This window comes from Diplotaxodon limnothrissa, linkage group LG18, assembly GCF_057381915.1.
Source record: "Diplotaxodon limnothrissa isolate DT_005_m linkage group LG18, D_limnothrissa_male_GT1.1, whole genome shotgun sequence".
Taxonomy (NCBI): domain Eukaryota; kingdom Metazoa; phylum Chordata; class Actinopteri; order Cichliformes; family Cichlidae; genus Diplotaxodon; species Diplotaxodon limnothrissa.
In genome coordinates, this window is record NC_140613.1 from 33,323,146 (window position 1) to 33,349,147 (window position 26,002).

Below are 26,002 nucleotides of genomic sequence, written 5' to 3' on the forward strand. Positions count from 1 at the left end.
ACTGCAAAACACTTTCCTGTTGCTTTTGGAACCTGATGTCCATCAATCCACACAAAGAAAGTTTCATAAAACACGACCCTTCCTAGGAGAGGCTCTCCTGCTAAGATAACACTAAATGCTACAATGAGGCAAAACCAAAGAAGGACAGCAAATCTAAATCTCTACATCTAGCTAAAATATATAACATGTACTCATATTCACACTATACGAATAATAAGAATACTGTCAGTGTGACAAAATCACTGCTGTTCAAAAAATGTACGGAAAAAATAAGACAACACTTCTCTCCAGAAAGATTAGACAAATGTCACCAGCTGTAGCTCAGGTGTTAGACTGCTTTCTGAATAGTTGCAGCCGAGTTCTTTGTTGCAGATGACAAACATATTTCATGGGAACAAATGAGCTATATTTTGGTCTACAGACTAATCACTGTATTAAACTAAATATGGAGATAACACTATACTATTCACCTTTGTTTATATCTATTCTGCACACTTATAGTTCATACAAAAACATTTATAGTGACAATATGAAGGTTTTTTCTTTGTAGCTGTGAAATCAGGTTTCAGTTAGCAGACTCGCTCCCAGCATTCATCTCCAGCAGTCCAGGCCTCCCCTGATTCTTCCTCTGTTTACCAGTATTTCCAGATGTGTCCTTGTGTCGTGAATCGTTCTGCTGTCTGGTGTAGCGCTTGCATTTGCAGGAGGTCACCACAGTTATCTTGTAGGTCCTCGTGCTCCCATCGTGGCACTGCAGCTGGATCCGCTGGGTCCTGGTTCGATCGATAACACAGCGCCACTCCTGAGCATCGCGGCGGCTCCAGTACCTCCCAGTGTGAGTTGTACCAATCCAGTTGGGCAGCAGCTGAGCTGGCAGACACTCCCCAGCACACACCAGCTCCTTGATAGGGTTGACACTGGTGCACTGGCCATCAGAGATGTACTTCGTGGACCTCAACTCCCTGCAGCCCACCTGGCTCTGGTCTGGCCCTAAGACATGAAAAGTGAGTTACATATATGTGTAGCTTAGATCAGTCTTCTTGTTATTCCAAAGTATGTGTGTGTGTATATATATATATTATTGTTTTTTGTTTTGTTTTAAGTGGGTAGTGGTGGTGGTGGTATAGAAGTGTGAAGTGTAGATTAAAGAACTCTTTCTTCTCCAATGCCATTAGACTTCTAAACACCCGGCAGGAGTGTATTTCCTTGGTCTACCTCAGTTTACGACTGTCTACATTTCTGAGTTTGCACACACATAATTGCACCCTCGCTGTGTCCGCTGCACATACAGTTAATGTAGCATTCAAAATGAACATATATATGCACACACACACACACACACACACACATCCTCAATATTAAATTTGGGTCAGTTTGAGTCGATCTGCACATTTGAGGTCCATGGTGAAATCAGTGAAATCAGAGTCAGGGGTCCTGCTGGTACTTTCAGGAAGCTAAAAATAGCATCAGAGCTGAATATGAATTTGTAAAATGACAACTGAAATATTTACAACGGTGATGATTTGTCATTAAACTGAAGGTGAAGAATTGGTTTAAACCCAGTTAAAGGAAAACAGCTACTGATATTTCTGTTGTAAAAGAATTTAACATGATTTATAATTCACACCACTAACTGTCCCATGATACCAGTTTATGACGTGTTCATGTTAGTCTGATATTTCCACATTTCTGCACTTCATGACACAGTTTGTCTTTTTTAAATCAGTAGTTTCATATCTGGACCAAGAGTCATGCACATGAAAAGCATTTTGTGATTTAATAATGTATTGTGCATTTCTGTATTTACAAACTGCTGCTGAATTTCTTTTCTTTATTTAGACATTAATAATTATAAATCAATAGTTATTTCATAATTTAACTGTTAATAAAAGAGAACTTTGAAATGAATGTTTCTAAATGGAAAAAGGCATTTACAGAAAAAGACACTCAGCTCTCAATTTAAAAAAAAAAGATTTATAAAAAATTCTAAATTTAAATGGCAAACAAATAAGTAAATAGATTCAAACATCGAAATTAGGAAAACAGTTTTTTCCAACATGTAAAATGGCAATTGCATTCTCCTTTTCCCATGAGGTTGTCATGGTCCTGAGTCTTTTTCTGGACTTATTCATTCCTTTGTAAATATAATTAATTATGAATATGTTGTCCTTCTAGAGCCTCTGAGACTGCTGTTTATAGTTCTTATTTTCATAATGGGAGTGCCCCGTTCATGTCCAGTCTGTCTTGCCTATGTTTTGTTATCATGTTTCCATGTCTGTTTCTCCCCACTGTCCTATCTTGTGTGTCATGTTTGTCCCTGAGTCCTGCAGTTGGGCCACAGCCATACTTGACACAGCTGCTGCTTTAACTATTATATGAGGTACAAGACAAGATTCAAAGATGACTCTTAGTCCTTGGAGAAAAGGAAACACAAATTAGCCATAATTTGTGTTGCCTTGAATTATAAAAGTCATGTTTATAATACTTCTTCTTCCACTTATTGTAAGTGGGCATATGTGCATGTATAGAAGAAAATATCCAGTCTCAGTATTATTTTTGTTATAGATTGTGAAGCCTTATATATGCTATCCATCCACTTAAACACAGGAATCCAGAGTTGAATTAAATAAATGTCATGTTATTCTGTTGTGATTATTAACAAGAGGGAGAGTGAGAAGAGACTGATGGGTGAACTCTCTTATATCAGGGCAGGGAGCAGCACTGTGCTATAAATTCATTAAACTATATAAATAGAGCCTGACTTCTTTCACAGAGAAATAAAACAGGCTTTTTTTTCAGTTATAAGTTCCAACTTCAAAATATTTATTTGCTGCACTAAGTGACTTTACTCTGTCTTCCTCACTCTGTCTACTTAGCTTTAGTATTATGAAACTTCTGAGGAGAAGTGTTTGCTGCAGGATTCTAAACCATTTGTATTGTGATTTATGAGCCGTGAACTTGTGGAATTTACAGCTTTAGTAATGTAGCCTTTATTAAAGCCACAAAAACAAGTGAGAATTAATTCTACATTCCACGACTGTATTTTGAACTGATGTATCATTGATATCATTAAAAAAGCTCAAAGGTTCCTTATATTTTTTAAAAGACAGTCATTTTGTTCAGTGTTTTCCAACAGATAACTATGGCTATGTTGGTTGTTACATGTACGAGAACCAACCCGAACTTTATAAACATTTTAACCTAGCTATCACATGGCTTTAGCTACCTAGTGAAAAACCGATTGAACCCGAAGGTATTACTTTCAGCTTTTTAATAATAGTCCACTTTTTAAATGATTAATATTGGTGTGGTCTTATAATACAAAAACCACAACAACAACATTAAAATTTACTGTCACCAGTGAAAATGACAAAATGTCTCCTCCCATCATCAGGTCAGATGTGGGATATCGACAGAATTCCACAGTGCCCTCTAATGTGAGAGTAATAAGCATGTGACAATCGAGCCTACACTATACTGCTGAAAGTATTCCTTTGTCTGCCTCCACATGCATATGAACTTGAGTGATATCCTTCTCTTGATCCACAGGGTTTGAAACGATGCTGGCTCACCCTTTGCAGCTATAACAGTTTATGTTTATGTGCTTATGGAAGTTTTTGACCATTTTTCCAGAAGCTAATTTGTCAGATCAGATTCATGTTGAGAGAGAAGACCTGGCTCACAGTCTCCATTCTAATTCATCCCAAAGGTGTTCTGTCAGGTGTTATATAATCTACAACAGACAGACAGACATTTACAGCATGCACCTGCAAAAATCTCAACACCAGCAGCAAGGATTTCTTTGTTGGTTCAACTATAAATGTCTGTATTGACAACGGGCTTTGGGCTTCACTGTGGATCGTGCACGGCACTGCATGTATTTTAATTACAGTTTTTTAATAAATCCTGCATTCCAGACATGGATATCTTGTAGTTTTTTGTTTTGTAAGATTACTTTTTACCTAGGTTTAAACTGATTGCATCATCATAATACAAATAAATAAATACATAAATAAATAAATATTATTATTCCAAACTAGGATTTTTTCTTTTCAATTTTAGTTGTATTACTGTCACATAATACTTTATGATGTTTTCTATCACATTATTTAATTTTAGCCATTTGGACTCACCATCACGCAGAGAGTCAGAAGGCCGTCTCCCTCTATTCCTCGCCTGGTTTGTGTCTTCATCGGTCGGCGGGTCCTGAGTTTCAGGGACCAGCTGAGGACTTACGGACTCTGTGGCGTTATTTTCAACAGCTGAACTCATGCTCAGCAGCAACAGGAGCGCAAGGAGCCGGAGCGCGCTGACAGAACGAAGCATGACTGCACCTGACGCACCTGATGGATAAGTAACCTGCAGGGCTGTGCTTTATATATCCTCACTGGCAGCGACATTTTATGAATGAGCTGGACACACCTACTTGCACAGCAAGAAAAGAAAAATGCAGGTCGAGAGCCAGAAACCACATGTATTTTTGCAAACTGAATTGGCGCATTTATTCATGATCACACAGGTGTTGGAAACACCAGGATTGCAGAGGTGTACTGTGACATCGGAACTTACCGGACAACGTTTCATTATTCAGCAGAACAAAAATCCACAACATGGCCAAAACAAGCATAGAGCTTTTCAGGTTAATGGGTTGAAATATTCTGGAGCGAGTGAGGCAGTTCTGGTAATTATGTGTCCAAAGGACTATGTATGCCACGTGGTTCATTCTGTGAAATTGATTTTGAAATTGAATGTAGCCTAATCTACATGTTTTATGATAAACTAAATGCACAGATCTGTCTCAGCTCATTTGATCTGGACTACAGAGCCATCCCACTGGCGACAAAGACATTTATCTCCACCTAGTGGTGAGTTAAAATTAGGTTTCATGCAAATTTTCAAAGATGTGACAAAAAACCCGAACCCTCACCTCAACCACGAGTGGATCAGATCACTTTGTTATGCTACTGGCAATTTACTGCCATGGTTTGGGTTCAATGAGCAGTTACGGAATGTCAGTATATTTGTTGTGAGTGATCACCTTTATATGGTGGGTGTGCTTTCTCCTTAGTTCGTTATACTTTGAATAAATGCCAAAAAAAAGTTGTACATCTTCATGAGATCAAAAACAAGGGTGAATGAAGCTGCTCGTGTTGCTTTTTCCTGTCTATCCGACCTATAAATGTGATCTGTGTACTCAGTACTGAAACAGGAAGTAAGTGTTTCAGACTTGTTAGTGTAAAACTAAATCGTATTATTCCCTCATTTATGTCATTCAACCACAGTGTAGTTTAAGTAGCACATTTATATAAAGTGGGAAAGCGCTCTTACAGCAGCATTAGACTTTTTTTTTTGTTAACTTTAAAAAAAATTAAGGACATATACAGCAAAGTGAGCTGTATTAATGTTGTTTTGCACCTGCATTATGAAATTATTATATAAAGTAAAGCTAGTGTTTTATTAAGCTCAACTCTTTAATTATTCATATCCATCAGCAGGTACTTGATAAGATCTATTCAATTCATTTCAAATTTATTTAAACAGTGCCAAATCACAAACAACAGTCACCTCTAAAGTAGGTTGCGACAGCAGAACCAGGCACAAGGAGGCGCAATTTGTTGGGGGTGAAGGGAGGGAGACAGGACAAAAGACATGCTGGGGAAGACAGCCAGGGATTATTAATAACTCATGATTAAATCTAGAGTGGTCTGTAAACACATGGTGAGAGAAAGAAGTGAGAAAAGGAGAAATGCAGCCTAAGTCTACTACAGCATAACTATATATTTAAGCAAAAAAAGAAGAAGGTTTTAGGCCTAATCTTAATCTTAAGTACCAAACATGTCTGTCTTCGGAATCCGAGCTGGGAGCTGGTTCCATAGAAGAGGGTCCTGAAAGCTGAACACTCACTCACTCTCTCTCTGAACACAAGAAAGCCTGCAGTCTGACAGCAAAGTTCTCTATTGATCTGTAATTCTGCAATTATCAGTATATTGTAATTACAATAACATTTTATGGATATCCTTAAAAGGGTTAATCCATTAATTTAATGTAAAAACCGATTATTCACTTGGTGTATCAAAAAATGTATTTTTAAACCCAGTTACTAGTTTAATAAAAGTATTTTGACTTTTGTTGAATGGATGAGGAAACATTATTACATTAATTATGGAATAAAATTACAAGAGTTTTCAAATAAACTCACAAGATAAAGCCCAATATCATTTTTTCCATAGTAGGCCTTGTGTTTGTCCATATTTTTTTTTCACATGGAACTACATTTTGTTGTTTTTTTTGTAAACTACATACATACAAAATCTGATAAAATATACATGATTTCATTTTAATTTAAAACTAAAACAACTGTATTTTATTTTATTCTTGCATAAAACAGAGAAATTTTGCGTATTTCAAATTTCTGTATTCTTACGTAATGGAAAATTTGTAATGTGTGTACACTTACACTGTAAAAAAATATTCCGTAGAAAAACGGAAAATGTCCTGGTAATTTTCTGCCACTATATTTTCTGTTTTTTTACGGAAGTTTGACGGATTTTTCTGTAAATGATAAAACGGAAAATTCTGTAGATTTACAGTATACTCTCTGTACTATTTATGGACATTTCCTTCAGCTATAAAACGGAAAATTCCGTTTATTCATAGTATATTTTCTGTATCATTAACTGATATTTTCCGTTAATAGAAAAATTCAAATTTCTGTTTATATTACTATTTCCAAGCACTTCTTTTCACTGTAACTCATTAAATATAGTTCTTTATATCCTTAAACGTACATTTCTATGCAATTACAACCTAGTACACCATGTGCTCAAAAATTCATAAATTAAAACTTAAATTAATTTGTGCTTTATACACAACAACATTGGTACAGTTAATGTTAAATATTCTTTTATTCTCCTCAACTCTAAAACTATACTAAAATATAATGACAGCATCCATCTTGTCATAAAACGACTAAACAGCTGATACATGAACAAAATAACTCACAAGCTTTCAAATTTGAGCATTTTTATTTCCTTGAAATCAGGTTGCCCTCATGTAAATGTGTTTATTTACATTCATTCAAGTGGCTACCAAGTGTTTTCTTCAAACAGGACACCTGACAAACAAAAAATGTCATATTTAACGACATGTTCACATTTAATAATATCCAGAGTACCTTTTAGTTAGAATCACTGCCTTGTGGTAGTTTTGCCTCAGCCAAATGGTTAAGGTGTGGTTTACATCCATGTCTGTCCACTTATGATACAGTATACACATGTAGTCAGTTATAGCCAAACACCTTTGATTACTGAATTGCATTACATTACATTCACTTCATTAATGAAGTGAATGTAATTCACATTTGTGTGAACATTTGTCTGAGATGAACTCTTTGGGCTCTTTACCTTACAATATAACATACTTGGGTCAAAATTTGTTGACTGTTTAAGTGGTGCCACATGAATACAACTGAACAGATCTAAAGAAGATGTTCCTGAACATTGGGTTTATTCGAACAGGACGGATGGATAACCACAGGACTTTTCCCCATATGATAACTAAAACACAAAATAAATGAAGACAGATTACTGTCCCAAACTTAAAGATAAAAGTGTATTTACTGGACTTGTTTTGTCAGTGAGGAGCAAAGTACAATTAGAAGTGCTTGTTCTGATAAAAAGTTAAACTGTAAACAGCAGCGTAGTGAATAAGGATCTGTGTCCACGAATCCTCAGCAGTGACAACACTTAAACATCATAGTTCAAAATCCTTAATGCACACCTTTTTCTCCACGGTGTTCAAATGCTCTTAGCTGTTTAAGTAGAGGAAAAATGACATATTTCATGACCATTAAATGTTAGACAAGGCTCTGAAAACGAGGTTATGGTTACAAACAAAAACCTCTGCTTGTGCGCACAGACCCTAAATCACAACAAATAAGACAATAGTAAGACAAATTACTACAAAGTCTTGTTACCACTCTTCATATACCAGTGTGACAAAGTCCTGAATGCAGCCTGCATGTTAGTACATCAAGGTCCATCTGAGCTTTAAATAAACTACACTCAGCTTTTCCTTGGATTTTCAGAATTGCTCAGTTCATACAGGAACTGCAGCAGTCGGAGTTAACGTGTCGCTGTGTTGCTCCTCCATCTCAGCCACTGAGACTAGTCGCAATTTATTCTGAGGAAAAAAAGAGAAACAACAAGACATTTTTAAAAAGTTTGTATTTTTATAATTTTTTTTACCTAGAACATAAACAACATAAGCAAAAAAAAGGATTAGGGCTGTGCGATATGACGATATATATCAGATGACGATATAAAAATGTCTATCGTTTCATATTATACACTATTCTTTGTTTTGTGGTGTTGCAAAATAAACTGTTTACGGCAATATTTTTGTCATGATTTTGATGGTCACTGTAGTGGCTATATTATTTCTTACAGTTCTCTCTTTCTCTTATACTTACAATAACCACACTATGGACGGACAAGTGACTGTTTTTACGTGTACTTTCGTTACCAACAATGACGGTAAAACCAGTGCGTGGCTCCGCCGTACGCTTGTTTATTTTCCATATAAACCTTTCACAATAAAGCTCAAGTGTCTGTTGAGACTTTTCAAAATAAACTGAAATGATATACATTATTCTCAAACATACAATTTCAGAATATGCATCAAACAAATGACCTCAAATAAAAACATCAAGTAACTATAAATGGCGCTTACAGTCACCACGCAGATGAAGGCACAGAGAATACCAGCATGGCCAGCAAGGATGAGGCAGAACCAGCTAGCTCCAAACAGAAGGACCAGTCAAAAGAAATCGAGGACCTTATTGTTAAACGAGGGGCTACCTCTGTAGCATGGACATGGTTTGGTTATGAAAAGTCTGACACGCCCCAGAAAACTGTACTATGCAAATTATGCCACAAACTGGTCCCCACCACCACTCAAACACGACAAACCTCTTTAACCACCTACACAAGAATCACATGAAAGAGTTTCGAGAGAGTTTACGAATGAAAAGCAAAAAAGAGTCGTCAGGTGCTCAAAATAATCCTTAGGCTCAAACGTTAGAACAGGCTTTTCCTTGCAGCACGCCGTGTAATAAATTACTTATATTTGGCTAAAAGCTTGATATAGACAAGGCATATAGAGCCCCTGCACACCAGCACTGCGCTTACATTATAGTTCAATCAAGAAATAGTTATTATTGATTTATTATTGAATTTTTTTTAGTAATAACTATTAGTATTTAGTCACATTAGCACAGTGGGGTGACAAAAATATTCCACATACTAGAAATGCTGCTCGGCATTTCATAAAATACATTTTCAACAAATGTTGGAGTAGAAACACAGTTACAGGGAAAATGTGTCTGTCTGTAAATATTAACTAAACATTTCTATGTGCTACAAAATAGACATAATTGTAAATGTGCTGAGGTGAAACGATACTTTCAATAATATTACCACTACAGTCTGTTAACCACCGAAATAATCTATGCTGGTCAGCTAGCTAAAAGTCTTTACTTTAGCAGCCCAAATCAGAGGCTAACATTAGCATTTGCTAGCGTCAGCCAGGAAGGTCTGAGGCTTAAACTAGGGTTAGTGTAACTTTTCCTGAAACCCTTTAAAGTGTACAGTAGAGCCAACTGTAAAACACAGGTATTGAAACAGTACTTATTAGAGTCCTAGAATAATTTCTAGGACCATGAAGTTCTCACTTTTCCCAGTTATCCAGTTATCCACATCACAGCTGTGTAATACCCAGAGAGACACAGACAGCTAACTATAATATTTATGAAAACTGGTTCAGCCACTGAAGGGCAAAACTGGTGGTATCACAGTAAAGATTATTTTAACATTAACTAAAATGGGAAGCTTCTTTTGTTAAACCTAAATAACAATTATTTTAAAAACTGAGTCAGCAAAATATTCCTGACTTGTCTGGAGACAGCCGAAACCAGTTAACAAATAAATTAATAATAATAATGGATTGCATTTATATAGCGCTTTTCGGGACCCCTCAAAGCGCTTTACAATACCACTATTCATTCACTCTCACGTTCACACACTGGTGGAGGCAGCTACAGTTGCAGCCACAGCTGCCCCGGGGCAGACTGACAGAAGCGAGGCTGCCATATTGCGCCATCGGCCCCTCTGGCCATCACCAGTAGGCGGTAGGTGAAGCGTCTTGCCCAAGAACACAACGACCGAGACTGTCCGAGCCGGGGCTCGAACCGGCAACCTTCCGATTACAAGACGAACACCCAACTCTTGAGCCACGATCGCAATTCTTTTGCGATCGTGGCATTAATTAACAATTTAGAAAGAATTAACAATTCTTTCTGAATAAAAAAATATTTTAATAAAAGGAAACATGAGTTTTAATACTTACCACAGAAATTTGAAGGCAGTTTCTCCAACTTCAGAGTCCAAAATCCAGATGAAGCCTGAAAGAAGCCTAATGGCTGCTCTTGCGCTTACTTTTCCCTCCTTTTCAGGTTCTTTTTCCCACAATGCATTGCAGTAATTGAGAAATACAGAAAAATACCTGTAAATGACTAATACGGAAAATTCCTTCACGTGTATACAGTAGATTGTACTGTATTTTTACTGAATTTTTTTTACAGTGTGTGTGGTGAGGCAGTTAGATAATATAATTGTTCGAAAGTAAGACAAGAAAGAATGTTCAATGTTAAAGAAAAAAAATGACATTCAAACTTTAGTCTTAAAAATTTTAATCTAAGGGAAAGGGGGATGTCATGTAGGTACTGATATATGGCTGTCTTAATGTGATGACTTTTAAACTGGATGTGGTGGTCCGAAGGAGGCCCCGTTACATGGCTAGTTGTCAGATCGACAGCATTCAATAAAGCAAGAGAAAGACCGTGCTTTATGTCCTGATTTAATTCAGCGTGCTCTGCCTAATTCAGTAATAAGGTGGGCACACAACAGTTACTACTACTTTTACATGCATTACCATGTGGACCTACGATCAACACTGAAGTTCCTTCAACGGTAAAATTTCTTTTATTATGGATTTATTTTTGTGCTTACGGAGATAAATTTCCAATACAAATGTTATAAATGCAGCAGCTTATTGAGCTTAAATACTAACCTTCATAGGCTATTGTAAAAGCTCAAGGGATCGCTATTTATTCAAGTTTCAAATTCGCGTTTGTAAAATAGTTTAAAGTCAGAGTCCTCAAAAATTGCGCATAAATCACTGTAGGCCTACTTGTTGTTTATAAAGAGACGAATTCATGATCAAAAAACACATTACATATTACAATAATTCAATAATTAAAATACTTATGATTAGAAACTGCGAAACTAAATGAGAATTCTTATTTTTAAAAATCTGATAATTATAGGAAACTTATTCTGAATCACTCCGCGTCGCCTGCGTGACCCTGGGAGTCAAGGTGACGAGGATGACGTGTAGCGCGGCAGGTATAAAAGCAGAAACCAACGTTCGAATTTGGTTTTCACATGAGAGTGCGAGCAGGAGGTTTGTTTAATAGCGCTGTGAAAACCTGTTTGTTTCCAAAGTTTTAAAACTAGTGCTTGAAACGAGAATTCAAACACCCCAAAAATGAGCTCCGGCGGAGTACGGCGTGAGCGGTACCTGCTCTCCATTGGTGTCACCCGTATTCTGGATGAGCTCTATGGTAAAGCTTAGTAAGCTAATAAGTATAATAGAATATTTAAGCAAACAAATACACCTTAGACTGGCCTTTTATTACTTTAAAGTGAGGAAGATTTCATGAGTGTGAACATTTCAGGTGAAATATGTCAAACTTTAGAAACTTCAATTTTGGGCAATTTTGGTTTGAAAAATGCTAAAAAACAAAAAAACACTCAATTTAACGCACGCGCCATGGAAACGACGTCAGTCATTAGAACCTGCGGGAGGCTGACGTCTGACGTCAGTGCGGTCATCCTGGAGTCCTGTTTTTGTATGTGGAGGGTTTGAGTTTACATGTTTTAGCAACTGGCCCTGAATTAGACGATAAAGTTAATAAATTACGAATCTGTATAGAAGCATGATGGAGCTGTGAGAGTTCACAGAGGCACTCGTTGCGTTTATAAAGCTGGGAAATTTTGAGGGAGGTTAGGGAGTCCTCGGAGATGTGGCCAAAATTTGATCTTGCACGCATTATGTGCAAAATCAGTTATAGCTACTGATGCTGAATTAAGTATATCATATTTATGTGAGTGCATTGTATATTGCCGTGTCTGTACAGGTGTCCAGATGTATGTTATGTGCTCGGTGAGAAATTGAAACTGTGTGCATGCAATAAGCAGGTTGGAGGTTTCTCACCTGACTTTAGCTGTTTTATTTTCAACAGACTGATGCTTAAATAAAATAAGAATAAGTGCTGAACATGAATTCATTATTAAACATCACTGAAACTCTATGCAGCCTTACTGACAATGTGTCCATAATTCACAAATATTATGGATGACATTCATTTATCATGAAATGTTGTTCACAGTCACCAAGAACACACAAAGTTATTCTTTACTATGAGCTGTACATTTTTAATTTACATGCAGCTAAAATGTGAATTTGCAAATGAATTCTATCAGCAGGACATTTTTACTGTTTAAACATGCTAACAAGCAGAGTTTGGTGCTGTGATCTTTGGTTTAAAACATGAAATTTAGTCATTTACAGTGCAAAACCATTTTTCTCACCTTCTACCAATCTTAAGGCTTTCATAAAGAGTGAGTTCTGCTGCGGGCCTCTCATTGCCTGTGTGTAGAAATAACATATGATGATATAAAGCCATGTTTTGACATTTAAATCCGTAATTTGTCTCATTATGTCACGATTAACACAGATGATCTTTTTGTTTTCTCGTAGCTGAGCTGGTGAGTCCTGTCAGCGTATGCCAGATGTTCATCTCTAACCTGAGGAACCGTCCTTTGAGCCCCAGCCATGTGGACTCTATGAAAAATCTGGTCCTCTCGTTAAACCATAACCTGGTTACGGGGACGAAGGCGTTTCCTTATATTGCCTTCATGGGATTCTTTAACAAACTGCTGCTGACGACACCTTTCACTCATGTGCCAGAGAGCCAGTTGGAGAACACCACTCCATCTCCTCCTACCAACTCACCAGCTGGTTTAATGGTGCCGCCTGCAGGGTCCCACCTCCATTCACGGTTCCTCACACCTCTGCTTCCAGAGAAGGCAGATCTTTCTGTCCTGAAGGCAGATCAGAGGAACTGCGTCTGCACCCTGGATGTCGACGGCGACACCATCACCAGAGTCATTTCCACTGTGTATTGCACAGAGGAAAGGGAAATGACAAATCGATGGAGAGTTACAGACTACACCTCTGATGGCAGAGTAATCATGTCGGTGCTCTGCCAGTTTCTGAAGAGGTTTACACAGGGTGCAAAGAGGAAGCCTGCAGAGGAGGAGAGCAGCAGCAGCAGCCCCACTCCACCAAGGAAACGTCTCCGGCTGTGATCAGCAATGAAGCCTTTCCTGGACATATGGAACATGGATGTTACATATGGATGTTTCCTCGTGCTTTGGAGCAAACTTTCTAACTCCTCATGTCTGCGCTGTGTCTGGAAAGGCTGGAAACACCTCTCCATCTTACACAGAGACCATCATGATGCGGCTAGTCTGAGGAGTTATTTCTGTACATATGTATATAGTTTTTTTTATTATTGAGATACACAGGTCAGCGTTTTCAGTGCGTCTTGCACTTTTCTTTATTTCTTGGTGCTGGCCTGTGTGTTTGATATGACTGCAAGGAATACAAGACTGACTTTATTATGTAATCTGCGTAAAATGAACCAATAATCCATGAAGACAGTGCAAAGTGTAAATTATCGTCTGCTGCATCTCAGACATTGGCGAGAATGAACAATGTGGTAAGTAAAAAGTAATGTTCTGTCTCTAAAATGATGTCCCAAAATATTAGAAAACATCTAGTCCAGCCTAGAAGTAATAAATGCATGAAGTAGTTTTTCAGCATCACTCTGAGACAGGATATTTCTTATTTCAGAGATATTACACAAAGATTGGAATTGGAAGAAATCAGTTCTAGATATTTGTTTAATATGTGCATTGAAGTACATGTCCTGGTCAATAATGACTCCAGGGTTCCTCACAGTGTTACTGGAGGCCAAGGTAATGCCATCCAGAGTAAGAATCTGGTTAGATACCATATTTCCAAGATTTTCAGGGCCGAGTACAATAACCTCAGTTTGATCTGAATTTAGAAGCAGAAAATTAGAGGCCATCCAGGTCTTTATGTCTTTAAGACATTCCTGCAGTTTAACTAATTGGTGTGTGTTATCTGGCTTCATGGATAAATAAAGTTGGGTGTCCTCTGCATAGCAGTGAAAATGTATGCTATGTCTTCTGATGATACTGCACTTAAATTGTAAACAGAATTGGTCCTAGCACATCCATAATTAACCTTAGATAAATATGATACAAACCACTGCAGAAATCAATACCTACAGGATGCTCTAATTGCTTTAATAAAATATTATGGTCAAAAGTATTGAACGTTGCACTGAGGCCATGAGAAGATGATGTGTAACCTTCACTAAAGCTGTTTCTGTGCTGTGAGCTCTGAAATCTGACTGAAACTGTTCAAATAAGCCATTCCTCTGAAAATTATCTGTTAGCTTTTTAAAAATTATTTTTTCAAGAATTTTTGAGATAAAAGGAAGGTTGGCGATTCACCTCTAACTAGGTAGGACAGCAGGGTCAAGAGATGGCTTTTAAATCAGTGTTTGGGTTTTTTTGTGTGTCTATGTACAGAACAGAAGTCTGAACAGACCAACGACCTGCCAGAGAAATCCTCCTCCAAGCGCTCTGCCTCTCCATCTGTGGAGCTGCTGCTCAACGCTGGCCGGCTGCAGCTTGACGGTCTTCCTCCGGGGGCCGGAGCTGCAGGCCCTGGGCTACGAGTGGCCCAGGTACGACTATTGGACCGCAGAACCAGCAGCAGGCCTAACAGCCGACCTGGGACTCCAAATTCCAACACTTCATCCACCCCAACCCCCTCAGAGGAGCCGAACGATGGAGAGGAGGAGGCAGCAGAGCCTGAGGATGAAGTTCAGAGTTCTACAGTTTCTGCTCCGACCTTGCGACTCCTCAAGAGACTCTTTCAGCTCCTAATAGCGGCTGCTATGGAGAGAAACCCCACTCAGTTTCAGTTGGATTCAGGATGTCATCGCTCTCCAGTGCAGTATCATGCGACACCTATCCATCAAACAGAAGCCCTCATCAACAGAGTGGCACTTTGAGCAGAAAGCAAATACACAATCAAGTGGAACATCAGAGGACATGAAAACTCAGGCCTCATTAGAAAGGACTTCTTCCCCTGACCCCTGCTCTAAAGCTTGCAGTACACCCAGTGACTCCCAGGGGGCCTCTCTTTCCAAGGACAGCCCATCAGGGCTAGTTCTTTGCAAATGCACCGTGACACCATGTCAGAACTGTAGGAAATCTAATGGACCTCTGGAATTGGTTCAGCCTCCCAGAGCCAATGGACCTGTAGACTGTAACAGTGCGTCAGATTCCTGCAGACAGGCTGAGCTACAGAACAGACTGAAGGCTGGGAAGACGCCATCAGCTTCTGCCTCTGGACTGGTGAACCACATAGGAACAGAAACGGTTAAGAAGGAACCCGAGAGCACTGTAAATGCATGTGCCCAACAGAACTGCCCCACTGCCCCCACGATATGGCCCCACATCGGCCAACAGAACCACAGGAGCCAGACAGAGCCCCAGGAGGAGTGTGTGAGCACCGATGAAAAGCCCTCCTTCTCAATCACCAGCAGTTCCTTCACAGATGCACCATCTAGAGGCAGCCAGGAGCACGACACAGTAAAGTTTGCATCAGCACCTACTCCAGGTACACATCAGAAATGTCAAAGCTGCAGTCTTAATGTATCACTTTATACAGCTAATAGTAATAATAATGATAATAATAATAATTTACTCTAATAATACTTTAAAGTGTAAGAGATAATGTACAGTAGCTATAGTGATTACGAGGGCCCCACCCTGGAGCCAGGCCTGGGGAAGAGCTCAAGGAAGTCTAACCAGAGACTGTGTTTTAGCCCATGCAGTCTGGCTGTGTACAGGCTAAAGAGATGACATAGGCCCACCCCCCATGTGCTCACCACTTGGAGGAGGTGTTGTGGGGGTTTTATGCAGTGTGTGTCGGTTGGCAGCCTTTATGTACATGGGATGATCATTTTGTTTTGGTATTGAGAATTGCATAATTCTATTGTATTAGTACTGACTAGTAAATTTCTGGGATACAATAGTATTACAGTGCAATATTAGTGACACAGCACGAGTTAAATCTAAGCACAAAAACAGCCTTTAGTGTTTTCTCTGGAAATTTAAGTACAAGTAAAAACATAACACTGTAGTTTAACAGTAATTAAAGTAAACTAAACTTGTAATTCTAAAGTCATCATACAGGCTTGTTCTTTCTGCCTGTAGTACTAGCCAGGGCTGCAACTATTCATCGAGTAATTTGATTACAAGAAATACTCCTGCTGTTTCATTTAACGCATGACTCTTTAGAGCTTGTCACGTAGAGCTTGTTAACTTAACACTGATGTCAGATCAGTTTCTTTCACCAGCAGATGCAAATTATCAGAGTGGATGGTGTTTGGTCAGTGAATTATTTATTTAGTTTACTAAGAGTAAGACAAAAAACAGCATTTTTATTTGGTACAGACTGCTCAGGTGGGAAGCTGACTTGGTATCTGACATCTCTTTACGTTTACTTGCCACAGACTGGACAGAGCAGTGTCAGGTGACAACATACATGTCTGTCTCAAAGGGGACAGTAAATCATGGGCGGACTATTGACAGATTTTACAAACCAAAATAACTGACATGGGCAAGACCGTATCGATCGGAGGTTCTGAGTTTTGATTCATTTTCGATGTGATAGGAGAGAGGTCCAGATAAACGACTGGCATTAACTGGGAAAAAAGTGGACATTGATGTGGTCAGAAATTACTTCTGATATCAGTGCTTCTGTCAGTTTGCTGTAACTCTTCATGCAGTAGACACACCAGTAAGATGTGCTGTTGATTTTTATTGGGATCCTTGACTCCCAAAAACCCAAACACATGATAGTTAAAGGAGATGAAATAATGTTGCAACAAGTTCTCGTGACTCTTTGAAGTGTGTTAAATGAAGTCTTTTTGTAGAATTTTTGCAAGTGTATCACTTTGTGCATCAACCGGTTGGAGTGACTTTTTAGACACTGAAACACTTACACAGCTGGGCCGTCATATTCAATGTCAGTTTGTCTCTTTTTTCCTCTCCTGTCCCTCAGACATAAAGGCTGCTCCTGCACTGACGGACTCACTGCTGCCCAACACACTGCCCTCCATCACCAACCTGTCCAGCTGCATGAAGGATGGAAAAGAGGAGGATGGGGGTGAGTTTGTCACTCTGTGGCCACATGTGACAGTTTAAGAGCCTTCGTATTGCTGTGTTCTGCTATGAAGCACACAAAGATGTAATTAGCTTTTAGCGGTTGTGTGTGTTTGTGTGTGTGCATGGATCGAGCTGGACAAACTGGATACAGAGATGATCAAGCTCTTGGCCTATCAGAGGATCCAGCAGCTCTTTGCTCCCAAAGTGCCCAGCACCCACCCTCCCCCCACCACCAGCACTACCCCAAAAACCTCAGCACCCCACCCAAACAGTAAGACACCTTTGCACTACAGTTTAGTCTGTTTACTTGTCAAGAAGTCAGTTTTTCTGCTGTTTGATTGCTGTTTTGTTCTAATTATTAAAACCTACACTCCCCTCCTTCCAGGTCAGAAAAAGGTGCAAGCCAGAGCGGTCTTTTACCCTCTGACAGGAAGAGGAGCAGCTGTCAGCATGTGCTATAGGACATTACACATAGGATCAGGTAGGACATTCAGTCGCTGTGACTTTGACCCTGCTGCATTCTGTGCCCTGGCTCTGAGCCACTCTTAGGCTTCACCTTTGATGGGGAAAGGTTCACATAGGAGAACAGTATTAAAGCTGCTCTCACGTAGTTTTTTGAAATTATACCAGTTCACCAAACTCCAGTCAATCATGTTTGATTTAGGTTATATTCTTGCCTTGTGACTAAAGTTTAATAAGACCGAAGTAGAACATAGGTAGGGCCCCATCATACCTGCTGTGTGGTGCCTGGCAAATGTCACCGTACAGCAAAGTTGATGTTACATGTTGTAAGCTGTCATCGCTGCTGGTCATGCACTTCTCCATTTTTATAATCTGGTGTGTTGTTGCATTGCTGCTGCAGCTGGGTTAAAGTCTGTTTTTAATGGCATCCTAACATCATATCAGTACAGAAGTTTAGAGGTTCACAGGTTTCACAGAGGGAGATGTTGAAACTTGGCAAAAACTTTAAAATTCCTCGGCTTCCAACATTGACTTCTTCTCCTTCTATATCATCGCTGATTTGGAGGACGGGCAACACCTATTGTTCAGAAGAATACTGCAGCACGTACATGCACCGTAACAGCTAGCATGAATGGATATAGCTGTGTGATGGTCTTACTGGTGACACACAAAGCTGCCAACACAGCAGGTGTACCACGGCCCCTGGTTTGGTGTCTAATCACTCCTACAGATATAAAAATGGGAAGTGAAGCAGAAGCAGTGTGTGGAAAAACTAACAACACCCCATCATTCATCAGCTTGCAGAACCACCAGACAGATTTGCTGACGTGCTTGGAGTCATTGCACTGCCTGATCCTTGGTGACTGTTTTTGGACTTTAACTCCTGGGAATATTTTGCAGCTGTCTTGCATGTTTTCCACTTGAATAGTGAATAATCTTTCTCATGGTAGAATTATGAGCGTGTTTGGGACTGGCTTCATGCAACTTCAGATACTGACATGCAGCACTCATTTATTCTTTAAGACATCTTTCCTCTTTGGCATTATGTCGACACACACCAGAATGCTTCTGAGTTTATAGAGGTGGTCACTCGTGCTGATAATCAGTTAATCAGTTGTGTTTGATTAGCAGTATGTACCTGCTACTTGCCATCTTTATTTCTATGGAAGCAACAAGGGTTTGCTTAGTGCTTCATCCACTAATTCTGCATTTTGGCTTAGTTTTGTCAAATACATGACAGTGTAATGTCATATTTTATAGTTCATCTGAGGTTATATATCAAGATTTAATTTCAAGACCTGCTAAAAACAAGATGATTTTTATTTTGTCCTAATATGTAAACCTTGACAGAAGGTATCCTTTTAACCATGACTGTACTTCTGTACAACAGGCAGCAGTACACGACAGAGTATAATATAATAATATACTGAGCCTGTACTAGCTCCCAGTCTCTGCATCATTAGTCAGGTTGAGTGATAGTTGTCTGTGAAAGTAAGTTCTTAGACCTGTGAGGGTCACAACAGGACCATGTGGAATAAAAACTACTGAACAAAAACACAATATGTCACATTGGAGTGCAGGTCATTAAAATACATTTTGACACGTCAATATTGCAGAAAAAAATCCATGTTGCAATCTGTATTCTTTGTGTTGTGGGAAAGGGTGTGTAAGTCTTTAACTGTTTCTTTAAGGCTCTGACATGGATGTGTGCCTTACAAACTATGGTCACTGCAACTACGTATCGGGGAAACATGCCTGTATTTTCTATGATGAGGTGAGGCTGTTAAACTACATCACTCTGCAGAGCACTCCTGTGGTTGTTAGTGACCAAGATGTAAATTGTGTGTGTGTGTGTGTGTGTGTGTGTGTGTGTGTGTGTGTGTGTGTGTGTGTGTGTGTGTGTGTGTTTGTCGTCCTTCAGAACACCAAGCATTATGAGCTTCTGAACTATAGCGAGCATGGCACCACAGTGGATAATGTCCTGTACTCATGCGATTTCTCTGAGAAGACCTCACCATGTCCACCCGGTGGCCTGGTAGCCAAAGTCCAAGGAATCATTCGTAAGTACATCTCCGTCATCTGTTTGGATTGGCTTGAAGGAACCCAGGTCTGTGTGCCCAGTTTGACTTGGACTGCTGATGAGGTCGTCACTCATAGATTTTGTATAAACCTTTTATGAATATCCATCCATCTTCTTCCACTTAGCCACTCATCTGTATGTGTTCTGGTTAAAATAGTTAAAATTTTATTTGTGAAGAAATCATAACGTCATTGCTTCTGTAAATTAAAGGAATACTTTAATTTATACTCTAATACTGAATAGAAGTGTAGCCCCCCATGTGCTTAATGTCAGTGTCCTGTTTGTTACGCTGACACTGCTCCTGCAGTATTGGTCAGCTTTTAGTGTTCTTCATCCAAATTGTGGTTAAGGTCACATTTGTCATTCTTAATGGGTACATGTAATTAGTTTATGCAGTGCAGTGAACCAATGACAAGAAAACTTATCACCTTCTTGCTGTAATTCATACCTTACAGTAGCCTATGAGATGTGCTGAGCTATGTGTGCTTATTTTTAAGTGAATAATATTAGCTTAATATAAAACTAAAATAAATAAGTGAACATCATCATTAGCTGTCTTCAGTCAGCCCATGTTCTTGGACTGCAGCTGCTGGCTCTTGTTCTGCTCTGAGTCCCAGTGAGCTCATTGTATTCTCATTGTTGGAGAACTGCACACGAACCAGTTCTCCGTCTGTTGTAGGTTCTGGTTAGAGTGCCAGCTTGAAGTGCAGGGAAAAAACAAACCATGAGTTTGGTGTTGGAGTTCATCTCCATCCATAATGGCGATCTAGCCAGCGAGCCTGCTGGTAGAGAAAACACCAAATGGGAAAGAACGGGCTGGCTTGTTATTATCAGTTGCAATTTCAAAGTAAAAGTAAGGATGTAGTAAACGTACAGTACAGTGGTAAACTTGGTGCATGTGGCATTGTAGCAATGAGAAAGGTAAATAAATAAAGTGCTAAAATGAGCAGTCAGATATACTTGTTCTGTGGCAGACCACGTTATGTAAAATCTGAATGTTGCTGTATCACATAAAGCTTCCAGTCTTAATCTGTTATTAAAGATCATTTGGACAGATGTTTGATTAGTAAAGAGCTGCAGTGTGAAACAGCATTAAATCAAATTTCTCTGAAAGTGTTTATAGATGATGAGTGTAAAACATGTTGGCCAGAGTTCAGCTTTCCACATGATTTTAGTCTCATTTTCAAAACAAAGTGTTCATTTTTATTTTGTGGATAAAATGTAATCAGTGAAATCTTTTTATGGTTGCATTGTCTCCACATTAATGGAGTTTACTGTGACACTAGTCTGTACAGACGTCTTTCTCAGACCTGCTGCATTTCTTCTTTGCGTAGGTCGCAGTAAGAAACGGGAAGAGGACGAGGGAGCCAACTCCATGGTGGGGTTGTTGCCAGTAGGAGGAGTGATGAGTAGCCAACGTCAGGGTGGTGCTGAGCCGTCTTGTAGCTGCAAAGCGAGTAGCTCCAGTCTAATTGGAGGCAACGGGGCGGGCTGGGAGGGCACGGCCCTGCTCCACCATGGCAGCTACATCAAACTGGGCTGCCTCCAATTTGTCTTTAGCATCACTGAGTTTGCCAGTAAGCAGCCCAAAGAGGAGCAGGCCACTACACCTGCTGCCAGTTGCACAAGCACCAACACCAGCAGCAGCAGTGTCATCAGCACCACCCTCACCACCACCGCTAACACCTCCACACCACCACCACCCAGCACTGCCACAACGAGCAGCTTTTCCAACCAGGATGAGGCTGACTCTGAGACTGTACCTCCCCACCAAGTGCCCGTACTGCGTTCTAACTCTGTTCCATAATCCGCACAGGAAGCCCCGCCCTCCCTCTTATTTTGCCCCTTCTGTGTCACGATGAAGGGAAAGCTGCACAGCTGGTTGGTCAACAGGGAAAAGTTATTTTTTTGTTGTTGTTTTAATGGTTTATATCTTTGCATGAACTTGAAGTATTATTGACAATCTCTTTTTTTTCTTTTTTCTTTTAAATGACTGACGTAACCGTCAGGACCGTTAGGACTTTGAGCAAACATTACTTCCTTGCGCTCAATCTTTGTTTTTGCCAGTATATTAGTTATGTATGGTGTAACCTTTTTGTCAGTCAGCCCATTTAGCACAAACATTTTTTGTTTTTTTCCTTTGTAGTATTCAATTCCATACATTCTAATTTCTTTTGCTGCTTTTGCACCACAGGTAGCTATATATGTATGAAAACATACATGCTTATACACTATAACATGTATATATAATGCAAATACATTTTAATTCAGTGCCTCTCGATTGGAGAAACATTGGATTTCATGTAGATTTGCCATTTTTTGGTTTTTAACTGTACAGCTCATTGAATTTGTGATACTGTGTAGAGTACCAGACGTTTTGTGATAAAACTTGTTCTTAGTTGTAGTCCATCTGTAAATACCGTATAGTTTTAGCACTCATTTTAACATCTTGTGCTGCTGTATATATAAGCACTCTTTATCTGTAGCTGCTTGTCTGTTCAAACCTGTAAATACAGAAAGATTTTCTAAGAACAAACAAATGCCTGTCATTTTCAGCCTTGTTTTAGGTCCACTTTGAGCTCTTGTTTGGTTTTCACTTTCTGAGACAGCAAGTTCAGCACTGATATGGGTGGATCTACAGGGGTGGCATTGGGTGGGCATGTGCCACCCTAAAATAATCTTTGCCACACCCTAGTTGTTTGCATATGACATGTTGTTTATTAAAATAAGCTAGCATTAACACTTTGAGCCTAGCTGCAATGAACGTTGAATATAAATTCTAAAAAATGAATATATTGCATAGCGTTACCCTCCCTCCCCTATTAGAAAATGGTTCAGCCCTGCTTTATTTCTTGTTGTCGGTAGCAACCAATGCCTATGATTGGGCAGAGCACATTTATCAATGAGGTCGACGCGGACCTGGTCATCATACTGTCATTCAGAATGCTGGTGGGCTCGGCTTGTTTCGGGACAAAAGAAAAATAAGTAAAAATGGACAAAGTGATGGCGTGCTCCATGTAAAGCAGACCGTGGGTTGGAACAGAAATAAACAGAGATGTGTTTTGTTTTAATTTCTGTACCTCATGGTTGTTTAATTCAAAAATACAGGAAGCAGCAACAGATGCAAATACAGTTATTAAGGTGTCACACATTAGGGCTTTCACAAAGTTGGTGCATTAACTGTTTAGGCCATTTTCAGAGGCTCGAAAATAACTGGACACCCTGATATGATTTTAAATAAAATGATCATTTTTACATCTTTGATGAAAATCTTTGGCAGTCTGTGACTGACTGAGGTGTAGATGCTCGGTCGGACCTTTACTGCAGCAACTGTCCGTTTGTTTGTTGGTCTCTCTGCCTTCAGTTTTGTCTTTGGTACAGTTATGTGCAAAGTAATAGCAGTGTGTTTAAAACAACAGAGGAAAAGTTCCATGTTCTTAATAGCATTTATTTCCATATATACAAAGGCACTGGGAGCCGTGCATATTCAATCCCAAATGAAAACATGAACAATTTTTTCATATTTTTTTCTTTACTGAAAATGAAGAAAAAGAATATTAGGGTGTTCACAAAATCAGCAGTATGTGCATTTTCATTTACAAACGGGAATATTTACAGTATAAACTGAAAATGAAATGTGGATTTTGCTTTTCTTTTAACCTGTTAAACCCCAAAGGGTTTTCTGAGCTTCCTGCTCGAAAATGAAATGCCCAAAATTAATTCAGTATTTCTCTGCAATTACAAACTCTGTGTATACAATCTTGGTATACACAGAGTGTCAAAAATAAAGCTAATGTGACACACTAATGTGTGATCCCATCAGAAGTAGTACTTGTTAAAAAATAAAAGAGAGATTTGTCACCGAAGTGAACTATGTGTAAGAGATATTTGCACCCCCCTGGCGCATTGCTCAGTGAGACAGCATAGCGAGGTCATAGGTCCTCCTCTCCAATATGGCAGAAGCGAGGCAAAGAGAAACTTCACCAGTCCAGGGCCTGCTGCTGCGTAGGGACCAGCTGTGACCGGGACAACATCTGAGTCCCACCTTGACACAGAGACTGAATCATGTGACAACACAAAAGTGCACCAAGCTAAACTCAAGAGACAGAAATCCAAGAAGAGCAAAAATGAGCCACTAAAAACCGCTGTAAGCAACAGAGAGCCAATAGTAAGACTAATAGGAAAAAAAGCAACAACAAAATGCCTTCTTAATGGGTTAACTGTGGCCGCTCTTGTAGATACAGGGGCTCAGGTTAGCTTGATAGACCGAGCTTGGAAAAATAAATACATTCCAGATGTCAATGTTCGTCCGATAGCAGAGCTCATAGAGTTAACTGACTATGGGAAAGTGCCAAAGATTTATGCAGTTAATGGGGAAAAGTTCTTGTTGATGCTGACACATTGTCCCGTCTGCCCCTTAACATTGACATGTATGCGGGTGAGTGCACTGAAGAGTTACCACCTGAGGTGGTCCAAGCAGCCTGGGGTGAGGCTAGAGCAGCTCGAGAAAGTGATGTTGCATGGATTGCTGCCCTAACTCTAGCTGAAAATGCAGGAGCCACATCCAGTTTTTCCTGCAATTGACCAAGATGAGCTAGCTCAAGCACAGTCTTAACAAATGACATCAGAAACACAGTGACTAAAACAACGAGGAAAATGTTGCAGGAGTGGAACAAATTACATTTCAAAAACGGACTGATGTATAGACAGACAGGTGAAAGGCAACAACTAATCCTCCCTGCCAAGTACAAAGAGACGGTGTTAAAGCACCTGCATGACAACATGGGACATATCGGCACAGAGAGAGTACTGGCACTGGTGAGAGAGAGGTTCTACTGGCCGTACATGAAACAGGACATAGAAAGCTATGTTACCAGGAAGTGCCGATGTATCATTAGCAAGAAACCAACAACCCAAGTATGTGCTCCAATGGGCACCATCACATCCACCTCGCCTATGGACCTGGTCTGCATCGACTATGTCCACCTGGAGCCCAGCCGGGGGGGGATATGAATACATTCTTGTCGTTGTGGACCACTTCACCAGGTTTGCCCAGGCGTACCCCACCAAAAACAAGTCTGGGAAGACAGCAGCTGAGCGAATCTTTGGAGAGTTGATTCCGCGCTTTGGGTACCCAGCACGACTCCATCACGAGTCACGACAGCGCGAGTTTGAAAATGAACTTTTCAAGACACTGAGGGAGAAATCAGGTACTGGACACTCGAGAACATTCCCATATCATCCTCAAGGTAATCCTGCCGAGAGGTTTAACAGGACGCTTTTAAATGTCTACAATATTTGGGTGAACAGTAGACTGATGGCTGCGACAGCCAATTGAAATTTCCGCAAACAGAAATGAGTGTTTTCTAAAACTATACTTTATTAGGATCAAAAACAAAAAAACAACAACATCAACAGTGTTTTCCTGTTTCCTGTTGCATTTGGTTTGGAACTGAGCACAGCATTTTGTTGTATTATTTATGCATTACATTTCATGCAGGTGTTATAAATAGTTTAAAAGTTGATGATCATTGCGCCACTCATTCAGTACCAAACCATTTTATTTTCAAGATTAAAGCTTTTTAATCATGATCATTATTTTTATACATGCGACACATTATGGTGGAGGGAAATTACATGGCTTAAACTATAAACATTCTTGTTGTTAGGCAACAACACCAACCAAGCTATTTTTCTGCTAAATTCAAACTTGAATTGTCATATAGACAAGAACCACTTTTTACTGTCAGCTTATGATTCAAGGAGATAAAGGCATACCACACCCTCCAAGATCTTTTCAAAGCAGTATTGACTGCAGAGAACCCCTATTGATGAACAAATGACACTGCAAGAGTTTCTAAGACCACCTGGGCTAATGTAGACATGCATCCCTGGGACTTAACACAGAGAGGAAGTAGTATATGAATTGATATAGTAAGTATACCAGCTCATATACTACAACAAGTTAATGGTAAACTAGTACCTGGACATACAGCGGGTAAAA

General features: G+C 39.5%; 3 protein-coding genes across 3 annotated transcripts; 2 read left to right on the top strand and 1 right to left on the bottom strand.

The window, feature by feature from the left end:
• Positions 1–565: 565 nt before the first annotated feature.
• Positions 566–4,326, bottom strand: LOC146614024 (sclerostin domain-containing protein 1-like). The gene is made up of 2 exons (XM_085378251.1): positions 4,134–4,326; positions 566–990 (listed from the first exon to the last, which is right to left on the bottom strand). The coding sequence occupies exons 1-2, from the start codon at positions 4,324–4,326 to the stop codon at positions 566–568; spliced, it is 618 nt and encodes a 205-aa protein (XP_085234377.1).
• Positions 4,327–11,604: 7,278 nt separating this feature from the next.
• LOC146614025 (uncharacterized) lies at positions 11,605–13,490 on the top strand. Its single transcript, XM_085378479.1, has 2 exons — positions 11,605–11,680; positions 12,880–13,490. Exons 1-2 carry the CDS (start codon positions 11,605–11,607, stop codon positions 13,488–13,490), a joined length of 687 nt encoding a protein of 228 aa, XP_085234605.1.
• Positions 13,491–13,891: 401 nt separating this feature from the next.
• On the top strand, positions 13,892–21,805 carry LOC146614026 (PHD finger protein 12-like). Its single transcript, XM_085378609.1, has 9 exons — positions 13,892–13,903; positions 14,810–15,100; positions 15,168–15,903; positions 17,353–17,465; positions 17,589–17,727; positions 17,842–17,937; positions 19,610–19,692; positions 19,840–19,978; positions 21,333–21,805. Exons 1-9 carry the CDS (start codon positions 13,892–13,894, stop codon positions 21,803–21,805), a joined length of 2,082 nt encoding a protein of 693 aa, XP_085234735.1.
• Positions 21,806–26,002: the final 4,197 nt, after the last annotated feature.

Excerpts from the sequence above, each read along its gene's own strand:
- LOC146614026 (XM_085378609.1), top strand. Across the intron at positions 17,728-17,841 it reads CTCAGCACCCCACCCAAACA|GTCAGAAAAAGGTGCAAGCC; the intron begins GTAAGACACCTT and ends CCCTCCTTCCAG. Across the intron at positions 19,979-21,332 it reads CAAAGTCCAAGGAATCATTC|GTCGCAGTAAGAAACGGGAA; the intron begins GTAAGTACATCT and ends TTCTTTGCGTAG.
- LOC146614025 (XM_085378479.1), top strand. The coding sequence starts at position 11,605 with ATGAGCTCCGGCGGAGTACGGCGTGAGCGGTACCTGCTCTCCATTGGT. Across the intron at positions 11,681-12,879 it reads TATTCTGGATGAGCTCTATG|CTGAGCTGGTGAGTCCTGTC; the intron begins GTAAAGCTTAGT and ends GTTTTCTCGTAG.
- LOC146614024 (XM_085378251.1), bottom strand. The coding sequence starts at position 4,326 with ATGCTTCGTTCTGTCAGCGCGCTCCGGCTCCTTGCGCTCCTGTTGCTG. Across the intron at positions 991-4,133 it reads TTCTGACTCTCTGCGTGATG|GGCCAGACCAGAGCCAGGTG; the intron begins GTGAGTCCAAAT and ends TTCATGTCTTAG.